This window comes from Dendropsophus ebraccatus, chromosome 2, assembly GCF_027789765.1.
Source record: "Dendropsophus ebraccatus isolate aDenEbr1 chromosome 2, aDenEbr1.pat, whole genome shotgun sequence".
NCBI classification, from domain to species: Eukaryota; Metazoa; Chordata; class Amphibia; order Anura; family Hylidae; genus Dendropsophus; species Dendropsophus ebraccatus.
Window position 1 is genome coordinate 151,491,380 of NC_091455.1, and position 18,338 is coordinate 151,509,717.

The 18,338-nt window shown below is 45.3% G+C and overlaps 1 protein-coding gene and 1 long non-coding RNA gene across 2 annotated transcripts in view; one reads left to right on the forward strand and one right to left on the reverse strand.

Moving 5' to 3' along the window:
- The window catches only part of PKD1L1 (polycystin 1 like 1, transient receptor potential channel interacting), a 107,786-nt gene extending 101,936 nt beyond the window's left edge, over positions 1 to 5,850 (forward strand). The window contains exons 63-67 of the mRNA XM_069959695.1: positions 808 to 1,047; positions 1,819 to 1,983; positions 2,297 to 2,476; positions 3,307 to 3,362; positions 5,068 to 5,850. Of these exons, the coding sequence (XP_069815796.1) occupies positions 808 to 1,047; positions 1,819 to 1,983; positions 2,297 to 2,476; positions 3,307 to 3,362; positions 5,068 to 5,749 (1,323 nt within the window). The 3' untranslated portion in view covers positions 5,750 to 5,850. The remainder of the gene's footprint in view (positions 1 to 807; positions 1,048 to 1,818; positions 1,984 to 2,296; positions 2,477 to 3,306; positions 3,363 to 5,067) is intronic.
- A 10,193-nt stretch (positions 5,851 to 16,043) lies between these two features.
- Positions 16,044 to 17,950, reverse strand: LOC138784707 (uncharacterized). The gene is made up of 3 exons (XR_011361913.1): positions 17,628 to 17,950; positions 16,177 to 16,323; positions 16,044 to 16,097 (listed from the first exon to the last, which is right to left on the reverse strand). It is a non-coding gene; the product is annotated as an uncharacterized lncRNA (long non-coding RNA).
- Between the last annotated feature and the right edge of the window lie 388 nt (positions 17,951 to 18,338).

Genomic DNA, 18,338 nt, shown 5'->3' on the forward strand with positions numbered 1-18,338 from the left:
CCTCTTCCCCCATCCGAGATTTTTGGCATGTTTGTAACTCCTCACACTCTAAGAGACATTTTTATTTTTATTTTAGTTGTTTTTATAGTAATTTTTTAAAGACATTCTTCATTTTACTATAAAATTTACAGCAAAACAGGGAAAAAATACTTTGGGCTGAAATTAGAAAACAAAACAAACTGCAATTCTGATTTTTTTATTTTTTTTTCCTTTGCTGTATAACATGTTTTATCCAGCATGTTAGTATGATTACAGTGATACCCAATTGATATGTTGTTTGTTATAGTTTACTAACTTTAAAAAAACAAAAAGTTAAAAAATAAACACACACATATATATATCTATAACACTTTAAATTTTTTTCCCTGTATCATTTTGATGACTTATTTTTTGCACCGAGATCTGTAGTTTTAATTGTTGCCAGTTTGGGTTAGATAGGACGTTTTTCATTTATGCCAATGATCATGCTGGATCAATAGTGTTTTATTTTAATAGTTCGGACAATTATGCAGGTAATTGTTTATCGGATTTGACTGACAGCCCAGAAGACACACACACACCACGTTCACGCTCCTCTGCTGGTTGTAGTTTGGGAATACAACAGCTAAAATCAGGGACTTTTGTAATGTCTGAGGGCATGTCAGAAGTTACTGCAAATGACAGTAATGTTTTAAAATGATAAATATTTGTTCTTAGCAAAAGGGAGTTCCTGCCTTACACTGAATTTATGTTTTGTAACCTATAGACTTAGTGTTATTGGAAATGTGATTGACCTTTTTTTCTCATTTTCTATTTTTTTCTTTAAAGCTCATTGGACTTGTCTTCACCATGGCTTATTCTTCACTAGGACACCTCATATTCTTCTCAGAAAGCTATTCATTTTGTAGTGCACTAAATTCAATCCAGACAATTTTTATACATTTACTAGGGGCTCGTGGTTCCAAGCACAGCCAGTTTTTTCAAATGCAAATGAAATCTAACCACTTTTCAACAGCTTGTTTTTATGGAGCACTCTTCATCACATTTACAGTTTTATGGACTGGAATGGTAAGCATGAAATTCAGGCCCATGAAGTATAGAAAAAAAGGTATGGTTAGTGCCCCAGTGCTCCATCCATCTCTCCTAGGAGGATGGCAGGAGTGTCCAAACATCTCCATGGTTACCAGCACTGTGCAGGCAGTCATCCATGTTTTGACCCTTGATTAGTCTTTTTACTTTTTAATTCTCTACCTCCCATGCCATAGTGTACAGACCGTCACCTAGTAGGTAGGAACAGAGGCTGTGGGTGAGAACAGGGCTGCACTAATCCCTACCTACCTGGGACTTTTCCACAACCACCAAAAAAGGACAGCAATGCTAATATAAAAATATTAGTGTACAAAGGCCTATGAGAGAAGGGTTTAGTCCCAAACTTTTTTCATGGATGATGTTTCTTCCTGTTGTCCTGTTTTTTACATATATATTGGGCGTTACTCTTGTACTTAACCAATGTTTCAGTATATTTGTCATTTGTACAATAATAGCCGTTGTTTTAAAAGACATTGTGGAAACATAACAATGTATGTGTTAATATTTATATCTGTACATACAGTAGATAAGAAATGGTTGGGAATGTGTCATTACTGATAATTCTAGGAGGAAATGTGACTGTATCTAGAATTTTTCCAGGAGGTCATAGCTACTTTATGAGATTAACACAGCTGTTGTTTCTTCGTGATCAGAGTCGTTATTAGAATGCATTTTTCACTGCTGTGATTCCTCTCAGTTTAACTACTTAGACTAAGATGCGTTTTGTGTGACTTATAATTATCTTGATAGCTCAAAGGAATTCTCACTTCTGTTACCAAATACACAAAAAAGGCACAACGCAGCAAGCATCTTGTGACAGTCAAAGACCTTGTTTCCCATGCAAGACGACTGGTGCTTTCAGTAGTTGGTCGACAAAGACAAAAGAACACAGACAGCAATTTTGTAACAGGGAGTGTAAGTATCTAACTGAGCTTCCTCACAAATTGAAATTAAATATGATGGTAGAGATTTATTGAGCTGTCTTAGGCCTCATTCACACATCCACAGCCTGCAACCACAAAACTTAATTACAAACATGCATCAGTGTTTCTCCGTGCTTCACAGACCACTACAAATTCGGGTCCTCACCAGGACCTGTGTTTTTGTGGCATGGATCACAGGCCCGCACACATACGTATGGACGTGTAAATGGGGCCATTAAAATCTATTGGTCCTGAATGGTATTGAGCATAGTTTTAAATATTTTTTTCCCCCTTGCTACTGTCAGAATTACTATTTGGATGAGTTTGAAGACCTGATAGATGAGCTCTTGTTTCGTCTCAATGCCATATCGAATAGCCTCCATCATTCCCTTCCCACAAAGTCCCAGTGTTACACAGAAGAAGAAGGAGACATGAATCATCTTGACACCAGCTCTGATTTTTCATTTAAGCAAACACTGATGGAGGTAAAACATCATTTTATTCGCAGTGTGCCATTTAGTGTATAAAATAAATGTATATATACTGACAATTAGTATACTGAGGGGTTCAAATTCACATTTTTTAAAGGGGTTTAAAGGGTGTGTGTGTGTGTGTGTGAAAAGGTATAAAGTATTTGCCCCTTCCTTATTTCTTAATCTTTTGGATGTTTGTCACACTGTTTCAGATTACAAAACAAATGTTAGTACTAGAAAAAAAATAACGTAAGTAATAACAAAATACAAGTTTTAAATGAAGGCCTATATTAATAATAAAAGAATAATCAAAACTTAGAGCCCTGTGGGATGTTCCTTTTCTGAAATGTTCTTCCCAAAAGTCCAAAAAAACATTATGAAAATCTCCAAGACTTTTGGGAGAAGACCTTGTGGACTGAGGCTGTATCCCAGTTTTCCAGGCGGTCCTCCCGCTGTATCCGCCCGCTGCACGGAGCGGGCAGACAGCGGGAATCCGATGCCGAGCGTTCGGGTTCAGCCGAACCCGAACCTCGGTGGGTTCGGACCATCCCTAGTTATAAGGTTTAGGGGGCAATACGTTTTTCACACGGGACCCTGTAGTTATCGATTACATTTTCCCTTAATAATAAAGACCTTTATTTATAAACTGCATTTTGTGTTTACTTGTGTTATGTTTGTCTAATTGAATTTGTTTGATGATCTAAAACATTTAAGTGTGACAAACATCCAAAAGAGTGAGAAATCCGGAAGGGGGCAAATACTTTTTCACACAACTGTATATGCTTTTTTTCTTATCTCGTGTGGTAGCATTATAACTGTTGTTTACTGTTCATTCTTTCAAGGAATACACAACAGATGAAAACCTGAACTCCATCACCGTGCAAAAAGAAATGCAGGGGTAAAATAATTCAGTAATATTCACTTCCTCACACTTTATGCAAAAACTAAAACATGATCTACGAATTTGACACATGTTAAGGCTATGGACATTTTTCTACTATTTTTCCTTATTGCTGATTTGTTTTCTAAATGCAAAATGAAGCAACTTTCTAAGAGAAGTCCATCAGAGTCTGCTATCTCCAACACTGAGAGAGCAAAGGGGTTGCACATCAGCTCATATAGTAGGTGGAGTGGGCAAGGAGGAAAAAATACACAGCCTGGAAATAGAGGGGGTAGCAGATACAAGGCAACCTGCAGAATCATATAGGCTGTAAAGTATAAAGAGAAAATAAAGCCAAACTGCAGAAGCAAAAGTAGGCACATAAAAAATGTCATGATCGATATTTACTACAAATTGTCGTTTAATAATCCATCTTTATATCACTCAATAATTTCCCAAATGGCCACATAGTAATCTATATTATTAGCAGCATTTAAAGTGGATTTCTCATCAGAAAATAAGGGATGTATATAAGCACATGGCTAGTTATCATGATTCCAGACATACCTTTTTCTGTAATTATGTAAATGATGGTGAGAATGAAAACTGTAAGATTTTAGGGTTATTTTATTATATATAGATAGTAAAATGGAAAGCTAGACCACTTTGGTTTGGCCTCCAGGGAATTACATATTGTTCTACTCAAGTTTTTATGTCAACATTATTTTTTATATGGGAATCATTCAATCTACATCAAATAACCAGATTCAGAAGTAGATACATCAGCATATGGTTTTCTGTGATACAATTGTGCATGTAGAAATTACTCTAGTGACAGCTAGGTTGTACGATTGCTGAAACGATTGACAGAACATCATTTAAAGCAGGGGTGGGGAACCTTTTCCATGTTGAGGGCCAGTCAGGCATTAATAAAATCATTTGAGGGCCGCATACTGTGCGCGGCAGTTAGTAGCGTGGGTTTGCAGCAACCAGGGCAAGGCAAAGTATTGTTCCCCTAGTGCCCCTGCTATTGTAGTTAACCCCCAGTGATGCCCCTTGTAGTCTAGATAACCCCCAAGTCATGTCCCTTGTAGTCTAGTTATCTACCCCAGTGATGCCTCTGTTAGGCCAAGTTAACCCCCCCAGTCATGTCCCTGGTAGCCTAGTTAACCCCTCAGTGATGTCCCTGGTAGCCTAGTTAACCCCCCAGTGCCTGTCCCAAATAAAAAAAATAAACATCCGACTCACTTTTCCTCTGCTCCCACGCTGCCCAGGTCCTCTTCCCTTCTCTTCTAGCCAGTGCCCGTCTTCTCCTGCAGGCGGCACGCGATGAAATGACGTAATCGCACACGGCCCGCAGGAGAAGGAAGATGTGTGCCGCTTTGGTGGGGAAGGGGCCGGCATTCACAGTATCCTCCTGTTTCACAGACACAGGAAGATGCTGTGAATGCTGGCTCCTACCCCACCAGAGCGGCGAGCACATCAGGGGAGCCACGGGACGCTTTTGGAGGTCTCAGGGGCTGGATGGGGCCTGCGGGACGGGGGGTTCCCCATCGCTGATTTAAAGCATAACAGCCATTTAGTGGGTAAAAATGCAGGACATTAAAGCGAATAGTAATATGCATAGGCTATGTTCCCACAACAGGATTTCAGTTGTTTTTCTGGATGGATGTCAAAAAGAAGTATGATAAATGTGCTAATAGTATTGTGTTTGTTATTTTAGTGTGTGTTCTGAAGTACCTGGTATAAATCCAAACAACCTGCCACAGCAACAAGGCTTTCCGAATATTCCAGATGATGTTTTGTTGATGACCAACTCTTCTGAAGACATAAGGAATCATGCACCAGATAATAAACAGGTCATTTGTAAGGCTGAAGAGGAACAAGGACTCTCTGTTAGAAATGGCAAACATTGCTTAGCTGTTTCTCAGCATGAATATGCTCCAAAGTATCTGCTAACTGATGAGAAAACTATTTTGCCTCCTGTTTTGTATATGCACCCATGTGAAAATACTATCGGCTTTGAATACAACAAAACAGACATTAGAACCCGCTGCACTTCAGCCAACATACAGAACAAAAACCGCAGACCTCTGAGGCGTTCTCATACCACAGTGATTGAACCTCTGCATAGCAGTTCTACAGTTCTGCCGAAGAAAGCTGGGCATGGAATTAAGGCCTCAGGGACCCTTAACAATGAAGGAAACTCAGAACAACCACAGGGAAATATTATCCAACAAAGCTTTTGTGATATCATAAATGTAAGGGAAGGTACACAGATATATATGGGAACAGGGTTTCATGCACCTCAGCAGAGAACAATGAAAAATACAGAATTCCAAAGGAATGAAAAAAATATGGTCAACTCAAAAAAGAGTGCGACTCCTGTAAAACAATGCTGGTAGTGCCAATAGTGATCCAGAGTTGAGATGTTTTGTCTATATACTTTATGTGTAGAAAATGGACTAGAATTAAAATATTTGTATACATTTTTTTAACTTTATAATTATTTATTTTTCCATATAATCATGAACATTAACGCAATCAAAAATACAACAATTCTTATAAAACCCTTGAAAGCCTGTGTGTAATATGTATCTCTCCAGCTTTCAACCTAACAAATATGTCCCCCTCATCAGGGTATAAGCTTTTAAGTTTCAACCAATCTGCCTTCCTATGCATCATCAAGAGCTAGTTTGGATGCGAGGTAGTAGACCCTAACAACTGGTTGTGAGAGACTACCTTTTAGTGCAGAAAGACAGAAATGAGGATATTTTGATCTGATTCTTCTCGTCCCCCATATCAACCTATTCAGCATCTGTTCGATATTCTTATACCACTTGTCACTTACCCACACCATTGAAACGCACAAGAAGAATTAGATCTAGGGAAGGACGATCATCTTGAGCAAAGCTAATCTTGCTGACATCAATAGTGGCATCCTACCCCATGTTTTCACTTTACTTTCTAATTTTTTAATCAAAGGATGGTGATTGTATTTATATATTTACCAGGGTCTACTGTTACGGTTACACCTAAATATTCTCCCTCCTCTTTTGCCAGGACCTTAAGGTTACCACTAGAGTTGAGCAAACCTCGAGCATGCTCGAGTCGATCCGAACCCGAACTTTCGGCATTTGATTAGCAGTGGCTGCTGAACTTGGATAAAGCCCTAAGGCTATGTGGAAAACATGGATATAGTCATTGGCTGTATCCATGTTTTCCAGACAACCTTAGAGCTTTATCCAACTTCAGCAGCCACCGCTAATCAAATACCGAACGTTCGGGTTCGGATCGACTCGAACCCGAACCCGGTATGGGCAAGGGTTCTGCGGTGGACACAAATCCGTAGGGTATATACAATGCAGACACACTGGATAGAAGGGTCACCTATAAAGAGTCTTAAGGATGGGCCTCTTGGTTGGTAACACAATGGAAAATTTTGTGCATAATAGTAAGTGCTGATTGCCAGTCTTCATCTGGGATTCACACCTGGAGCTCCTGCTTCCATTTGGAGAAGGCAGCAGATTTGGTACAAGTCAGTTTGTCATCCAACAATTTATAGAACATGGAGATGCCTTTCTTTGTAGCCATGGTATTATCAAAGAATTTCAGGGTATTTCTATTTACTATCAGTTAATGTAGTTTCTTAGAGCGAAGAAAGTCCTGTATCTGCAGGAATTTGTAAAAGTCTTGTTTAGTAATAGCATACTGGTCCATCAAATAATGAAAATGGAGAGTTTCCATTGGGTTGTAATGATGGTGAAGAATCAGTACTCCTCTAGCTGTCCAGCCAGCAAGGTAGCTTTATTTCTTTATGTTTAAAAAATTCCATTCAAGACATTGAGAAGAGGGGAGGAGATGGGTGCTTCCTTGTGTAGTATGAGGAGGCCAGGAGTGTGGTAGTAGGTTACTACAGGGATCCACTCACCTGGAGGAGTTGTGCAAGATTAGGCACAACTCTATTGAAGGCATATATACATATACTCTGCAGCTATTCTGGGGACATCACCACGAAGGGTGGGAGGAGAGTATGCAGACAGCATAATCAGCCAATTACAGGACCAGAGCAAAGTCCCCGCACAACTTGGATCAGTGCAGAAGTACTGGAATGTGTATGCAGCAGTACAACCCACACAACTTGGATCAGTGCAGTGCAGTGCAATGCAGAAGTACTGGAATGTGTACGCAGCAGTACAACCCACAAATCATCAACCCACGGACGGTCTAATCCAACCACTGAAGATGTAGTAAACATATACTTTTTATTGCAATGCGTTTCGGCCTTATCGTATATAATAAAGGCCTTTCTCAAGCATCCAACCACGGAAAATGTAGTAAACATATGCTTTTTATTGCAACGCGTTTCGGCCTTATCGTATTTAATAAAGGCCTTTCTCAAGCATCATGCTTGAGAAAGGACTTTATTATGTACGATAAGGCCAAAATGCGTTGCAATAAAAAGCATATGTTTTCTACATCTTCCGTGGTTGGATTGGACCGTCCGTGGGTTGATGATTTGGGTTTGTACCGCTGTGTACACATTCCAGTACTTCTGCGCTGATCCAAGTTGTGTGGGGACTTTGCTCTGGTCCTGTAATCGGCTGATTACGCTTTCTGCACGTTCAAGACATTGTGCAGATGATACATGAGCAGACGCCAAGATCACATTGATGACAGACTGTTTAGCGGGGGCGAGTACGCACACAGACCAATCAGGGAGATACATGATGGGAAATGTATTTTCCTATCTTGGATTAAAGATCAGCTTTTAAAAAAACGTTTAACTCAGGAATGGCCGCAGCTAGAAAGACAGGAGATGGCTCAAAATACTCTGGGGGACTTTGTGAGCTTGGTTTGGAGCATTTCATTTTTTAGCTCTTAAGTGGATAACCCCTCAAATTCTCATAAAACCCTCAACCTCATAAATAATTCTATCATCATTCTCTAACAAGCGCATTCATTGTGGATTGAATGTAAATTGTCTAGGGGATCTCAAATGACCAGTTCTGTGCTCTGTTTCCCATATCATAGGGGTATGATCAGATACTGATCTGGGAGCTTATTCTACCTCACAGATTGTCCTCAATCCTGACAAATGACACAGGAGGAGGTCAATACGTGACACAGAGTTGAAGGAGGTACTAAACCACAAGAATGTAAGAGTGAAGGGGTTCTTCCACCTCTAGATGTCATACCAACCCCCCTCCTCACAGAACCTGTGCATTCATGAACTTTTGGTTGCTTTGCTGTGCCCAGAGCTTCTCCTATCTCTAGGTTCCTATATGCAGTTAAAGTCCTCAGAGATGTAAAGAGAGGAATACTGCTTATTTTTTTTAGAAAAACTCAGGTGCTCTAGCAAGGTTTATGTGGAGAAGGTAGGCGGGATGTAAATAAAAGCCAGTATCACATTAACCCCTTTGAGTCTGCAAAAAGATGTGCCCGCCTTTATTATCAATGTGTGACTGCTGAACCTCTAAATCAACTTTCCTATGCATCAGGACTATTACCCCAGCTGAAAATGAGGAGTACAGAGAACAGAAAAGAAGGATCCTGGCGTATCCCCTTACCAAACCAGAGAAAGACAGTCTTTTGAGTCTTTTCTTTTGGGGAAAGTCTTGCTCCTACTATAGTATCCCGGTGCACGTGTGCCACTACGTCTGTTATATCACCTGTCCAAAGTTAACGCTGTCAGGTGTCAAACTCTAGGATGATAGGGGCTTTTCTGCACTATCACCACTGGGTGTCTCAATCTCCCTTCTTTTTATAGAAAGCTAAAGGTAAAGGGTTAACTGCTGTTTGTTCTGTTCACTGTTCTGTGCTTTTCCAAGTTAAGATGCACTGCTAAGCCCAAAGATGGGGTAACTGTCACCTGGGTCAACCTTACCTATGCCTAGGATTCTTCTTAACAAGTCAGGACAATCTGCAAAGGGTTGATCCTCAGTGGGACAAAGGGTCTAAGCATCCCACTGGTACCTGCTCAATCTCCTCAGGTAATCTTGAGGGGTTGCTTCGCCTAGTAGTTTAAGCCTGGGACTAGTGAACTAGGTGCTACTGAACCTGACAGTCTCTGGGCTGGGCTGGCAAAAGGCAGTCTTCTATTCAGTTCAGTTCTTCTAACTGTGAGTATGAGGATTTCTTCAATAACACTAAAGTCACGCTCAACACCAGGGCCGGGACAAGGCATTTTGGTGCTCTAGGCAGAGAAGGCAAATAGTGCCCCCCCCATAGATATATATCTCCTGTTTGCTTCCCCTAGTAGTATATAGACCCCCTGTTTGCTTCCCCCAGTAGTATATAGACCCCCTGTTTGCTTCCCCCAGTAGTATATAGACCCCCTGTTTGCTTCCCCCAGTAGTATATAGACTCCCTGTTTGTCTCCCCCAGTAGTATATAGACCCCCTGTTTGCTTCCCCAGTTGTATATATATCCCCTGTGTGCTGCCCCGAGTTGCATATATTTTTAAGTATATATATTTATGCATATACACACAGACACACACATTTATGTACAGTATATACCAGGGGTCCTCAACTGGCGGACCGCGGTCCAAACCCGGACCGCGGCGGCCAGCTGTCCGGACCCCGGCTGCGGGGCTGCTCCCTGTACAGAAAGTATCTATGAGCGCTCGTAACGAGCGGTCATAGACACCGAGCGGCAGCAGCGGCACTGACAGAGGGGAAGCCATTGGCTCCCTCCCTGTTAGTCACCTCTAACTGGCCGCAGCGGTCACAAGAGGCCGTGCTCCCTCTCTGGTGTCGGCGCTGAGTGACGTTCCTGCGCCGGCGGCCTCTAGTAACCGCTGCAGTGCAGCCACAGGAGGAAGAGAAGAGGACGCGCAGGACTTAGGTGAGTATAAGTGGTTTGTTTTTTTTATACTATATGGGAGGGGGAGAACGCACAGGGGGGCTATATACAGGGGAGGGAGCACAGAGGGGCTATATAAAGGGGGGGAGAGCACAGAGGGGGCTATATACAGGGGGAGAGAGCACAGGGGGGCTATATACAGGGGGAGAGAGCACAGGGGGGCTATATACAGGGGGAGAGAGCACAGGGGGGCTACATACTAGGAGAGAGCACAGGGGGGCTATATACAGGGGGGCTATATACAGGGGGAGAGAGCACAGGGGGGCTATATACAGGGGGAGAGAGCACAGGGGGGCTATATACAGGGGAGGGAGCACAGGGGGGCTATATACAGGGGGAGGGAGCACAGGGGGGCTATATACAGGGGGAGGGAGCACAGGGGGGCTATAAACAGGGGAAGAGAGCACAGGGGGGCTATATACAGGGGGAGAGAGCACAGGGGGGCTATATACAGGGGGAGAGAGCACAGGGGGGCTATATACAGGGGGAGAGAGCACAGGGGGGCTATATACAGGGGGAGAGAGCACAGGGGGGCTATATACAGGGGGAGAGAGCACAGGGGGGCTATATACAGGGGGAGAGAGCACAGGGGGGCTATATACAGGGGAGGGAGCATAGGGGGGGCTATATATAGGGGGAGGGAGCACAGGGGGGCTATATACAGGGGGAGAGAGCACAGGGGGGCTATATACAGGGGGGGAGAGCACAGGGGGGCTATATACAGGGGGAGAGATCACAGGGGGCTATATACAGGGGGAGAGAGCACAGGGGGAGAAAGCACAGGTGGGGCTATATACAGGGGGAGAGAGCACAGGGGGGCTATATACAGGGGAGAGAGCACAGGGGGGCTATATACAGGGGAGAGAGCACAGGGGGGCTATATACAGGGGAGAGAGCACAGGGGGGCTATATACAGGGGAGAGAGCACAGGTGGGGCTATATACAGGGGGAGAGAGCACAGGGGGGCTATATACAGGGGGAGAGAGCACAGGGGGAGAAAGCACAGGTGGGGCTATACACAGGGGGAGAGAGCACAGGGGGGCTATATACAGGGGGAGAGAGCACAGGGGGCTATATACAGGGGAGGGAGCATAGGGGGGCTATATACAGGGGGAGGGAGCACAGGGGGGCTATATACAGGGGGAGAGAGCACAGGGGGGCTATATACAGGGGGAGAGAGCACAGGGGGCTATATACAGGGGGAGAGAGCACAGGGGGCTATATACAGGGGGAGAGAGCACAGGGGGAGAAAGCACAGGTGGGGCTATATACAGGGGGAGAGAGCACAGGGGGGCTATATACAGGGGAGAGAGCACAGGGGGGCTATATACAGGGGAGAGAGCACAGGGGGGCTATATACAGGGGAGAGAGCACAGGGGGGCTATATACAGGGGAGAGCGCACAGGTGGGGCTATATACAGGGGGAGAGAGCACATGGGGGCTATATACAGGGGGAGAGAGCACAGGGGGAGAAAGCACAGGTGGGGCTATATACAGGGGGAGAGAGCACAGGTGGGGCTGTATACAGGGGGAGAGAGCACAGGGAGGGCTATATACAGGGGGAGAGAGCACAGGTGGGGCTATATACAGGGGGAGAGAGCACAGGTGGGGCTATATACAGGGGGAGAGAGCACAGGGGGGGGCTATATACAGGGGGAGAGAGCACAGGTGGGGCTATATACAGGGGGAGAGAGCACAGGTGGGGCTATATACAGGGGGAGAGAGCACAGGGGGAGAAAGCACAGGTGGGGCTATATACAGGGGGAGAGAGCACAGGGGGGGCTATATACAGGGGGAGACAGTACAGGGGGGCTATATACAGGGGGAGAAAGCACAGGTGGGGCTATATACAGGGGGAGAGAGCAAAGGGGGGCTATATACAGGGGGAGAGAGCACAGGGGGGGCTATATACAGGGGGAGAGAGCACAGGGGCAGAAAGCACAGGTGGGGCTATATACAGGGGGAGAGTGCACAGGGGGGCTTTATACAGAAGGAGAGCGCACAGGGGGGCTATATACTGGGAGAGAGCACAGGGGGGCTATATACTGGGAGAGAGCACAGGGGGGCTATATACTGGGAGAGAGCACAGGGGGGCTATATACTGGGAGAGAGCACAGGGGGGCTATATACTGGGAGAGAGCACAGGGGGCTATATACAGGGGGAGAGAGCACAGGGGGGCTATATACTGGGAGAGAGCACAGGGGGCTATATACTAGGAGAGAGCACAGGGGGGGGCTATATACTGGGAGAGAGCACAGGGGCACTATATACTGGGAGAGAGCACAGGGGAGCTATATACTGGGAGAGAGCACAGGGGGGCTATATACTGGGAGAGAGCACAGGGGGGCTATATACTGAGAGAGAGCACAGGGGGGGCTATATACTACAGGGGGAGAGTGCACAGGGGGCTATATACTACAGGGGGAGAGCGTACATGGGGGCTATATACTACAGGGGGAGAGTGCACAGGGGGCTATATACTACAGGGGGAGAGCGTACAGGGGGGCTATATACTACAGGGGGAGAGCACACAGGGGAGCTATATACTACTAAGGCAGTCACCCCCTGTGTACCTAATTTTAAAGGGCTGTGAGAGAGAAAATGATAGTTTTCCCACTAATAAGCAGCAATTCTGTATGTAAATAGTTCAACAACGTTTGTGTAAAGCAACAAAACCAAACAAAACAAAATCCTACTGATGTTCAGCTCGGACCTTCACCTGACAAAAGACCCCGGTAAGTGGACCTTCACTAAAAGTTGTTGAGTACCCCTGGTATATACACTTATGTATACACACACTCACACACTCTCTTATGAATACACACACTCTTATGTATACACACACACTCTTATGTACACTTACACACAGACACAAAACAGCTACCTCTCAGTGTGACACACACACACACACACTTATGTACACACACACACTCTTATGTACACACACACACACTCTTATGTACAAACACACACACTCTTATGTGTGTACACACACACACACACACTTATGTACACACACACTTATGTGTACACACACACACACATAGACTCTTATGTACACACACACATACACACACACACACTCTTATGTACACACACGTACACACACACACTCTTATGTTCACACACACTCTTATGTACACACACACAGGCACAAAACAGCTACCTCTCAGCTAGGTGTGTGGAGCTTGCACTTTCTCTCCTCTCCGTCCTGGGACTGTCATGGAGGGGTCTGCTGCTGATGATGATGATGCAGCAGTGATGAGCAGCTGACAGGAGAGGCAGGGGCAGACACTTCCTGGTCCCCCTGTGTGGTCTCTGCAGGCTGCTGTTCCTCACCTCCTCCTCCTCCCTGGCCCGACAGCTGAGCAGCTCCCAGAGCCTGGAGGATGTGCAGCAGGGGATGTTGCACAGTCCCCAATGCTGGTGTCCTGGAGCAGGTCAGAGCCTCCAGGCAAAGGGAGCTCAGCCAGAGCAGTGTCCGGGCAGGGAGCCGCACCTCCTGTGTGCTGCTTCCGGGTTCGGCCTGGTGGCGCCCCCTGCTGTTTAGCGCCCTAGGCCATCGCCTACCCCTGCCTACTCTTTGTCCCGGCCCTGCTCAACACTATCCCGGCAGATTAGTGTACTATTTAGGCAAGGTCCCCAAGACAGCCCCTCAACCTATCCAAAGTCTTCCAAAAACTTCTTCTATTCTTATCTCCTACTATCAGTCACCTGGTTTTCCTGGTTTTCCTCCTATCTCTCTGACGGCTCCTTTAGTGTATCACTTTCTGGCTCCACCTCCTCTTCTCTCCCCCTTACAGTTGGGGTTCCTCAGGGATCAGTCCTGGACCCTCTCCTTTTCTCACTTTACACTTTACCCATCGGACAAATCATCAGCAGGTTTGGTTTTCAGTACCATCTCTATGCTGATGATACCCAGCTCTATACCTCCTCCCGTGATATCACCCCCCCACTTCTACAGAACACCAGTAACTGTCTGTCTGCCGTCTCCAACGCTATGTCCTCCCTATTCCTAAAACTAAACCTTGCTAAGACTGAGCTTCTTGTCTTCCCTCCCACTGCTAATCGCCCCCCACCTGACATCTCCATCTCTGTCTGTGGTGCAACCATAACCCCTACTCAGCAAGCCCGCTGCCTTGGGGTTATGTTTGACTCGGATCTCTCTTTCACTCCTCATATTAAATCTCTTTCATGTTCCTGTAATCTGCATCTAAAAAACATCTCTAAAATCCGTCCCTTCCTTACTGTAGAATCTGCTAAAACTCTTATTGTCACTCTGATTCATTCCCGTCTTGACTACTGCAATTCCTTACTAATCGGCCTTCCTTCCTCCAAACTCTCCTCTCACCAGTCCATTCTTAATACAGCGGCCAGGCTCATCCCCATGTCCAGCCGCTATACCGATGCCTCCCCCCTGTGCCAGTCACCTATTAAACACAGGATACAATATAAAGTCCTCCTGCTCACCCATAAAGCTCTCCACAGTGCTGCACCTGCCTATATCTCCTCCCTCATCTCTGTCTACCGTCCTACCCGTGCCCTACGCTCCTCTAATGACTTACGACTAACATCCACTTTGATCCGCACCTCTCACTCCCGTCTCCAGGACTTCACCCGAGCTGCACCAGTTCTATGGAATGCATTACCCAAGACTGTCAGGCTCACCTCCAATACACAAAGCTTCAAATGTGCCCTCAAAACACATCTGTTCAAGCAGGCTTACCAGGTTCCCTAATTTTGACTGCTACCCCCAACCATCCCCCCCCCCACACACACACACACCTCCACCACACACACACACACACCTCCACCACTAACACACACATACACACATACATATAGACACACATACATATAGACACACCAAGCATTTAAGCACTTAGACCTGTGCATGCAGGCATTGGCTGGTGACAGGTTCACCCACCCTTACCTGCACTGACTTATTTATAAAGATGACCGGACCATAAGAACAATGAAGCACTTTGCCCCTCTGGCATTTTGTCTCAAACCCCCTCCTAGTAGTATGTAAGCTGATGCATGCATGATCCATACATCCTCATGTATGGATAATTATATGTATATCTCTGTAATGTCGGTTTTTTGTCTATGTATGTACCCCCAGAATTGTAAAGTGCTGCGGAATCTGTTGGCGCTATATAAATAAAAATTATTATTATTATTATTATTATTATTATTATTACCTCAAACACAACCTACATCTGTACCTAACAATGCATATAACCCATCATGTCTAGGGAGGTTTGGCAGAGCACCCTGCAGCAGCACCAGTATTACTAGCTATCCCCCAGCCGAACCGTGCCGATTTAGGGGCTGACAAATCTGTCACCGGGCACTGCACCACCTTCTCTTCACAATCCACCAAAACAAGCGGGGAGTATCATCCCTCTTATGGGTCCCCGTCAAAATCACCACATTGGCGTGCCCTGGAAGACCTCCCTACTGCAGGCTCTCATGACAAGAGAAGAAACCAAAGCTCCCACCCGAACACCAAAAGAACCTGTAGTAGGGTGGGCTAAATCGGGTGCGGCAAGAACTGAAGCCCCACCTCTTCTTCCTCTTCTTATATCTCAGCGTCCGTTGGTAGGTGACTCACCTAGCAACTCCCACACTTTTACTCTCAGCCCCTCACCCCCTCCCAACTGGCTCACACTTAACCCTTACTGCCCCACTTAACCCCTTAAACAACACTCCCAGCTAACCTAGTCATGCTGTGCCTCCGCTAAGTCTGCGCCCCAGATCCGTGCCCTTCCTTTTTAACAACACATCAAAGCATAATGACAGTCCCCTGTATGTTGAGGGAAGCATGTACCTTATCGTCTAGTTAGCTGGTAGCCAAGAGTTTCAGTTAGGACATGCAGTGCCTAGAATGAAAAAGCATCCTTAGCATCTGTAATATAAGCATCAACCTGTAATATGTTTAAACAGACAAAGCACATTCACCATGTATATGCCACTAACTTCCGTGCCTCTTCCTTAGCCGGAGCCAATACCTTTAAGTTCGAATTGCCTAGGCAGGGGGCAAGTCTCAAGAGGGATAGGAGGCTCATTTGTGCTGTGGCAATACCGCAAATCCTCCAGAGCAGCACGCTGAAATGATAATAATGAACATTCAGCAAAAGTACTCAAGGGGCCTATTTCTTGCTATAAGCAAAGGTTGATTTACCTTGACCTTAAAGAGGTTATCCGGGTAACAAAAACAATACTCTTAATGATCCCCCTTCCCAATACCACCCCATGTCTAATATATATGTATATATTGCACCCTTTCCTTGTTGTTCCCATATTTACCGCTCTGGATGTCTAAATTCTCTAAAATCTTCTCTGTGTCCAGTCTGTCCAGTCCAGGACATGTGATCTCTCTGGGGGCTAGGATAGCTGTCTATTGACCCGACCCCCTGGAGACATCATCTGCATCATCTCTGTGCACCTGTTCAGTAGTGAATGTGCTTTTTTCATAGACTTACATGTGTCCCTGAGCCTAGGTTTCTGTAATATGAAAAGTTATGGCTCTATCTCTGCTTGCTGTCAGTGAATGCAAGCATATGTACCTGTCATTGTGTCACAGCTCTGTATATTGTGTTATGGATGTTCTTAGAGTCTGGATGGAACTAGAATGTTTTCATTGACAGTCAGCAAGCAAAGATCTAAACCTACACTATACCCCGGTAAACAGATGCCCTTTATGCAGCACATAACTACATCATGCCAGCGCCATCTTTTATATCGATTTTCTTTTAGAAAAACTTGTAACTCAGAAGTGGCAGCAGCTAGAAAGACAGGAGACGGCTCAAAATACTCAGAGGGACTTGTTAAGACCAGCTAGCATTTCATTTTTTAGCTCTTAGGTGAAAAACCCCTTTATGGTGCGTTCACACCTACAGGATCTGCAGCTGATTTTCTGCAGCAGATCTGCAGCAGATTTCATTTGAATAACTGAACACAGCATCAAATCTGCATCATCAAATCTGCTGCAGATCTGCTGCAGATCCTGTAGGTGTGAACGCACCCTCAGGGTATAAACCCACACACCGTATAAGCAGCGTATTTACTGCTGCGATACGCAGCAAACACGCAGCAAATACGCAGCAAAAACGCAGCAGATTATATCTAAATAACTGAACACAGCATCAAATCTGTACCAACAAATCTGCTGCGTATTTGCTGCGTATTTGTTGCGTATCTGCTGTTTATACGGTGTGTGGGTTTGTACCCTCAGGGTGCGTTCACACCTACAGGATCTGCAGCAGATCTGCAGCAGATTTGATGCTGTGTTCAGTTATTTAAATGAAATCTGCTGCAGAAAATCAGCTGCAGATCCTGTAGGTGTGAACGCACCATTAATGTCCAGAGGCAACCTCACAGAGTCTTCTGCGAGGCTCCCACAAGCTGACCTGGCTCCTATGCATCCGGCCTATTTTCTCAGACAGCCATTAACAGCTGAGCGAAGCAGGTCCCATCTTTCACTCCCCACTGAAGCCTGCTCCTCGCTGGGGTGGAATTCTTTCAACAAGATTACTTGCTATCCCTCAGACCGGCGCTGCAGGGCTCAAGTTTCAAGTTTGAGACCGGTCAGGCCCTGTCGCTTTTTGGGAATCCTCTGCTCCAGTCTGGATTTTTCTGGCAGCTCCTACCCCTGCCCTTGGCCACTTTTTGTCATCTTGGGGGCCTGCACTGTTTTATTTGTATGCTGATGAGCGTAGTCTCAGGCTCCCCTCTCCCCATCTCTCAGCACTACCGTGGCAACCAGCCACCTGCCAACTCCACAGAGAGAAATCCAGCACTATAGCCAATGCAGCGGCCCAGTGCCACCAGGCTCCTCCTTCCAGCCAGCCCACCAGCCCCATCCCATTAGGGCCACCAAGTAGTCGTAATCCCAGGCATCTTGAGGTAGGCCACAGCAGCGTTACATCATGCTGTGCATGCTCCTCACAGCATCATATTCTGCTTATAGCCCAGGGGTCAGGTAAAACTATGTATACACACTTAGCATCACATAATGTTCTACAAACAACAACACATTTTATATTATAATGCATATGGAATATGCACCAGATAAAACAATGCCTCCAAAAAATAAACAATATGTAATATCAGTTTAGATA